The sequence below is a fragment of the Alosa alosa genome, chromosome 7 (genome assembly GCF_017589495.1).
Source record: "Alosa alosa isolate M-15738 ecotype Scorff River chromosome 7, AALO_Geno_1.1, whole genome shotgun sequence".
Lineage (NCBI taxonomy): Eukaryota > Metazoa > Chordata > Actinopteri > Clupeiformes > Clupeidae > Alosa > Alosa alosa.
Window position 1 is genome coordinate 19,363,295 of NC_063195.1, and position 6,996 is coordinate 19,370,290.

Sequence of the window (6,996 nt, forward strand, 5' to 3'; positions counted from 1 at the left end):
CTTTAAAGCACTGTACAAAGAAGGGTTACCAAAACATCGATTGGTGATGGTTGGTTGTGGTGGCTCACTAGCTAATCCCTGTGAGTGAGAGATAAAGTGTGTGTGTGTGTGTGTGTGTGTGTGTGTGTGTGTGGTGTGTTTGTGCATGTGGGTGTGTGTGTGAGAGAGAGTGTGTATGTGTCTGTCTGTGTGTGTGATATGATTATATAACCACAAGAAGGGGTACGGTCAGTTTGATCTGACTCTCAAGCATACAGTATGTCTCGAAACCTCTGAACACAAACATGGAGTCTTTCCCTCTCCTTCAGCAACTTCTCTGGATCTCCCTTCTGTGTTCTGCCGACTTCTATGTATCTGGTAAGATATTTATATCCCTTAAACACAAGAGACACATCTGAGAATTGAAATTTGAAATTAGACTGTCTAGTAGAAGCACAGAAGAAGAGGTAATTTCAGATTGTACAGAATCAACTACAGAATAGAAGGTGAACGTTCAAATCTGGGCAAGTGCAGGGCTGAGCCGCACGGTCAACACAACCAGTGTTGGGAAAGTTCACTTTCTACATGAACTAGTTCAAAGTTCAGTTCACAAATTTTAAAATGAACTCAGTTCATAGTTCATAATTCAAAATTTTGAACTAAGTTCACAGTTACAAAAAATGAACTAGTTCATAGTTCTTTTTTCCATATGTTGCTGCAAGCTATTATTTTTCAAAATTATTGTCACAGCCCATATAGAACCACAACATTAATTATTTTTTTTATCAGTTTTAACACTGAAATGCATCAGATTTCATCTATGCATCAGATTTCATCTTCATATCCAATTTTGAATCCTTATCCAACCAGGGTTTACATTAGCATTGAGGGGACAGAATTTCCCCATTGTTGCTTTAATTATCATTATGATTATCATTATTATCACAGTTATTATTGTTATACATGCACTTCAAAGCAGTTAATGTTTAAAGTGCTAACATTGTTCACACAAGTTTGTGAAAACATGCACATCACAGGACTGCTTTACTAATTATTAGGTATTCTTCAGTTATAAATTAGGTCTGCCCACTTAGTACTCTCACACAAACCATAACTGTGTGCTGTGTGTGTTTCGCTAATTCACGGATTGGGATAAATGCAGAGACCAAATTTCCCTCACAGGATCAAAAGAGTATATATACTCATACTATACTTATACTTAAAGTAACAATATTTAACGGTCAGTATGGAAAAATAACTAGCAGTGCTTTGTGTATGTGAAAACCCAGGTTGAAGACGGTAACTTCATGTAGGTCTGCAGCAACGAAAAAAAATGATCCTGAGGAACACAAAAAGTATTGCGAGGGAACGCAAAACTATTGCGTGGGAACGCAAAACTATTGCGAAGGACTGCAAAACTATTGCGAGGGAACGCAATAGTGCGGTCTAAAAATATTTACCAACGTTATGTGACCCTTCCCGGGCTCCGTAGATCTGTGATTGACATATAAAGAAAATACAGACATACATTTAACATTTGTGGTGTTATTCATAACTTTAAAAAAGTTATAAGGTCTAGTTTTGTGGTAGTATCTGTTTTAGGAACGGTTTTCATAATAGGGGTCTAACATTATTGCGAATAGACAGTGGGCTAAGTATTTTAAGTTGAATTAATTGGCATCAAAGTTGCCTTAAAATACAATCTTCTGCCCATATCCACTGTAGCTATGAGCTGTACAAGATGCAATTCTTCTGTGCCTTTGAACTTTCCCTACTACATCATATGTAGTCATACCCACACACACATCACTTGACATCACACCAAACTGTTCTCAGATGCTTTCTGCTTACTAATCAAAAGCACTTAATGTGTTTTATGTCTTTTAATTATGAACTTTTAAAAACTATCTTTAAAACTATTTTTATTTGTCTTTTTCTGCTTTTGTTTAATATTATGTGCCATTCATTCTGTTTTTTATGTACAGTAAAGCACATTTAATTGCCTCTCTGTGTATGAAATATGCAATATAAATACACTTGCCTTGCCTTGCATTGCAAAACTTGCACTGAGACATCCATATCAAAGTCTGATCAAGTTTGACGTTCACATGACAGTGAGATGGTGTGAGGGTAGAACAAAAGGAACCTGCAGAAATGTTTACTGAACTTCTAGAACTATGTGGTTCTGTCAGACTGAGCTGTACCACACTAACTGCTTGCTGTTTTCCTGGGTGTTCTGGGGAGCAGGTCAGAACTGCAGAGGGAGGGAGCCAGTCATCGATCCTCCTGCTCTTGTGGTGAAGTACGGAAGTCCAGCCACAGCAACCTGCCGCACTGAGTACAATACTACCAGGATGAGCTGGGAGGCAACAATGGGAGCTTCAAGCAAAGAGAACACACAGCAGCTGGTCTGGAGTGTGGACAGTGTGACTGACTGGTCACTGAAGGATGGCATATTATGGTTAGCCATCTATGAATATGAACCCTGTACGACTCATCTACCCATCACCATTTATAGTAAGTGAATTTGTTGTCCAGGATGATGCTCGAATAGCACATATAAGTAAAAACAAAAAAAAACTTTTTTAAAGAATCTGTGTTGTTTTATGTATGGAATTGATATTGTACACACATTTTTGATGATTTCACTGACACTGACTGTTTCATTGTTTTACTGCCTCAGAATAGACCAACTTGTAACATTTCATTGGAACTCAAAGTACTGTGAGGAAACCACTGTCCATACTGTGTGTGTGTGTGTTTCTCTACAGAAATTCCAGAGAATGTAGACCTTGTTATACATAATGCTGGTCCACTGGTGGAGGAACACACATACTGGCTGGAGTGTGAGGTTAAGAGTGTGGCTCCAGTTAACAACCTCACCGTCATCTGGTTCAGAGGGGACAGCAAGCTGGAACAGTCAGACTTCACTCAGTTCAATATTGAGGGCGACGGAGATCAGAACGTCACTGTGAGGGCTAATCTGAGTATCATAGCTTCCAGAGAGGACAACAGAGCCTCCTACAGCTGTGCTGCCCAACTGGATCTTGAGAACACAACAGACACCACCTCTAATATCGTCTAGCTGGAAGTATTCTGTAGGTCTTGTATTATTTGTGAACACAAGAGATAGGAGAGATTGGGGACAGGTGTAACACAGGTGTAAGTCCACTATTGGGGACAATGAAAATATGGATGTCAACAGTAAGTGGACCTTTTAGTAACCCTTCCACAAGGGTTAACTCCAACATGTTTCTATTTTCCCCTGAAATACATGTTGCATTTCAATGTAAGAGGTAAGGCACATCTGCTTGAATTAGTTGAATATAGACACGAGCCATGTTGCATATGTTCAAATGAAAGGAGACACTTTTACCGTTTTTGAGCAAAACAAAAATAAGCATGAGCAAAAAAATGAAAGAAAAAAATCTATTGTATTATAATCTCTAGTGTTATTATTGCAGCAACTTTTATCAGCAATATTTTCTAAAATGGATAGTTCCGGCCCTTAATTATGACTGGCTGAATCACGTTCGATGCTGTTGTAAAATCCAGCACAAACATACACCTTGACTACATTTCGTTCTATATTACTGTGCTACTTGATACAAAAGTTGGGATTAGCTGCGTCTCGACGTTGCTTGGCAACCATTCTGATAGAGGAAATATATTTCTTGACGGAAGAATGATTATCCATGAATACATAGATATTACATTTCTTGTTGCTGTGCCTTTATTTTATGAAATCTTGCCAAATATGTAGTAACCGTTTTAGAAAAGTAATAAGTCACTCAAGCCTGTAGGTTACACTGACTTTAGAAGCAGGGGTGTAGTGGTAAAATAAGAGGTGGGTAATCTATGAATTCTGTGATCACGGTAAGCTGGACTGCGCCATCCAGATTTATTTTTCAAAAGCATTTAGAACATGTTTGATGATGGTGAAAGTTATTATTCAGTGTTTACAATTATACCAGTGGTATAAATGGTTCCTAGAGTGTTGAGTGTACATATTGTGAATGTGGATAAAACAGTGTGATTTTTGAATGTTAAAAGTTGCAATTTGTGAGGTGGATAAACTCTATTTCTGAAATTTCAGAGATGGATAAACTGTGTTTACTTGCGTTTAGCCTCCACTACATCCCTGTTTAGAAGAGCTAAGGGGGTGTTAGGCAATCCACTAGCACATTGTGCCTAAAGAGCCCCTTAGCTGAGGCTTCTCGGGGCTTTATTGCTTAAATTTATGGTTGCTACTACTACTACTATGCAGTGTCATCATTCTCAAGATCATTTGCATTTGAAATAGCTGAAACAGTCTTTCATTCCTCTTGCCCACCAGACAAACCCAGATTAGTGAGCCTCAACCAAAATGTGAGCTTAACAGAGGGGGACCGTCTGGAGTTGAACTGCACTGCTGATGCCAACCCCAGCCCCACATATGAGTGGAGACGCGACAACAAGACTCTGGAGAACAACAGCAGCAGCAGCACTCTCCTCATCGAGTCTGTAGAGATGGACAGTGCTGGTGTCTATGAGTGCATTGTCAGCAACACTCAGGGGAAAGTCTCTGTAAAGATAAGAGTGGATGTCAGGAGTGAGTTGAATCTGACATAATAATTGCTGTTTCCATTTATAAAAGCTAAAACATTCCAATTACATTATTTCATTGTAACTGGAGCAGAAAATGTGACAAAGCAGCTAAATCGAGCAATTTCAATATATCCTAACAATCATAGGTAGTAAACTATTGTGGTGAGCTTGTCATAGATGGATCTCAGCTTCACCTAATGAACAAACTGAGAATCATAGCCAGCCATAAAGACCGAAAAGTTGTGAATCTCTGACTATCTAAATCAGATTCCAATTAAGAAGCGTTGTCATTCATGCATTTCTAAATACCCTGCCAGCCTATTTCATGAGCCTGTGAAAAACACATTGGGTTCCTCAAAATTCCACGGCACACCTCACTCTGCCTCACGGTGACCCAGTGTGCCTCGGCTTGTATTGTTTAGTTTACTTATTCTGAAACATCTCTTTTTCCTCTCCCTCCTCTTCCCTTTCTTCTAGACAACCCGAGGGGAATCATAATAGGTGATGTACAGGGGAAATTCCCTGTTGACTAAATGTTTATACGTCTCTTAAAATCTATATGATAACTATTTAATAAACAGTCAGTTAGTCTAATGCCAGGAGGTGAACACATTCTCTTGTATTATATCTAATACAATGCATCACTTTTTCTTCCCCCTCTTCCCTCTCTTCTAGACAACCCAAGGACAATCATAATAGGTGATGTACAGGGGAAATTCCCAGTTGACTAAATATTTGAAGAGTTCAGATGCAAAACCCTCTAAATCCGTCTGACCACTTTTCTTTTAAATGAGCATTTAAATTCAGGCTCCTATAGGTTTTTGCCTATAAATCAATATTTCAGACCAGGAAGATAGTGGTATTTAGTGGGTTTAGAAGTTAAATTATTTGATTAGCGTATACTATGTGTGAAGAGCATCCCCTCACCATCTTTATCTCATTTTTGACATAGGTGGCATTTAGAGGCTTTTGCATCTGAACCCTTCATTTATACATCTCTTAAAATCTATATGATAACTATTTCCAATGTCAGGTAGAGAAAACCGTCTAATATAATAGAACGAGGCTTGTTTAGATTACTTGTGCTGAATTTAACATCTGTTTTTTTCCCCTCCTCCCGGTTCCCCTGTCCTAGACACACCGAGGGCAATCATGATAGGTGTGGTGGTCGTAGCGCTGGTCGTGTTCCTGGTTTTAGTGGTTCTGATCAGGAGGAAGCACTGCAAAAGAAATGAGCCCCACCAATGAGAGCCCCTCCATGTGAAATGAAATCAGCAGAAGCAGGAGAAGAGCCTCCGATCACACTCAAGGTCCCAAAATCATGTCTGGCCATGATACTGCATACCTTGTGAGAATTTGCATATTTTTTTAAATGTTTAATAATCTTATTCATATAACCACTGCTCCCTGAATGCAAGGAAATGGGATACAACATGGATAAGAGATAATGCTTAATTGGACCGAAATAATTGACACAGTTGAATCATATGAGCATTGTATGTGTTTTCTTGGATATGTATGTACATATCTTGGTATGCCATTATATACATTACACAGGGTTCCCACGGGTCATGGAATTTCTGGGATGTCATGGAATTTCTAAGTATATTCCAGGCATGGAAATCAGGCATTGAAAATGATCATTTTTGGGTCAAAGTCATAGAATATCAGGGAATTTTGTTGTAGCAGTTTAAAATGTGCTAGACTAGGCGGCGGTCATATTTCGTACTGCTCTGTGCTACATCTAGTTTAGCTCCAATGTAGTCATGTTACAATTTGCAAAATTCTACTCCAAGGAGCAAAACACCTCCACAGATTTGCATAGCATAACACACAATGTCTGCCTCACCCTTTTTGCAAAACATTACACACAGTGATTTGTAAAACTCTACACACATTTTCACACCTTATGGCCTCCTTACACCAAACAACTTTGACAAGATTTGGGAAAGATTCTTGAAAGATTAAAAGTCTTTTTTGAGAAAAGCTTGAATGGGGGGCATTAGTTGAAAGACTACAATCTTTCAAGAATCTTTCCCACATTTTGTCAAAGTTGTTTGGTGTAAGGTGGCCATTAGACACAGATAAGGATTGTGAAGTTACTTCCTTGTCATTGCAAAGCCCCGGATGGCCAATGACCACACTAATGAACGAATTGGATACATTAATCACATCCACCAGGTGTGGAAGCACACATGTGCTAATTTGTAAACACAGCACTCAGGTGTACTATAAAAGGCAGCAGCTTTTACAGTAGTTTTTCTTCAGAGTCAAAGTCTATGTACTTCATGCAGTCATTTTTATTTGTCTACAAATTTTACTGTATTTGTTTCTTTGATTTCATTGTTGGTTGATTACTGTAATGATTACTGTACTGTACTGATTATGGTAAGAAATACTGTATTTCAAGTATTGAAATAAATACTTAAA

At 38.6% G+C, this 6,996-nt stretch overlaps 1 protein-coding gene across 2 annotated transcripts; it reads left to right on the forward strand.

Annotated features, from left to right (window-relative positions):
* The first annotated feature begins 252 nt into the window (after positions 1-252).
* LOC125298153 (CXADR-like membrane protein) lies at positions 253-6,487 on the forward strand. 2 transcript variants are annotated; one of them, XM_048248862.1, is made up of 7 exons: positions 253-357; positions 2,227-2,496; positions 2,751-3,275; positions 4,316-4,570; positions 5,044-5,067; positions 5,242-5,265; positions 5,702-6,487. In XM_048248862.1, the coding sequence occupies exons 3-7, from the start codon at positions 3,254-3,256 to the stop codon at positions 5,812-5,814; spliced, it is 438 nt and encodes a 145-aa protein (XP_048104819.1). In that variant the 5' UTR covers positions 253-357; positions 2,227-2,496; positions 2,751-3,253; the 3' UTR covers positions 5,815-6,487. The 2 variants fall into 2 exon arrangements, with proteins under 2 accessions (XP_048104819.1, XP_048104818.1); XM_048248861.1 differs by lacking the exons at positions 4,316-4,570; positions 5,044-5,067; positions 5,242-5,265; positions 5,702-6,487 and having other exon boundaries at positions 2,751-3,574.
* Positions 6,488-6,996: the final 509 nt, after the last annotated feature.

What these genes read in the sequence shown, in the direction of transcription:
- LOC125298153 (XM_048248861.1), top strand. Translation starts at nt 285, where the DNA reads ATGGAGTCTTTCCCTCTCCTTCAGCAACTTCTCTGGATCTCCCTTCTG. An exon ending in TGCCGACTTCTATGTATCTG is followed by an intron (nt 358 to 2,226) that starts GTAAGATATTTA and finishes TCTGGGGAGCAG; the next exon opens with GTCAGAACTGCAGAGGGAGG. An exon ending in TCTACCCATCACCATTTATA is followed by an intron (nt 2,497 to 2,750) that starts GTAAGTGAATTT and finishes GTTTCTCTACAG; the next exon opens with AAATTCCAGAGAATGTAGAC.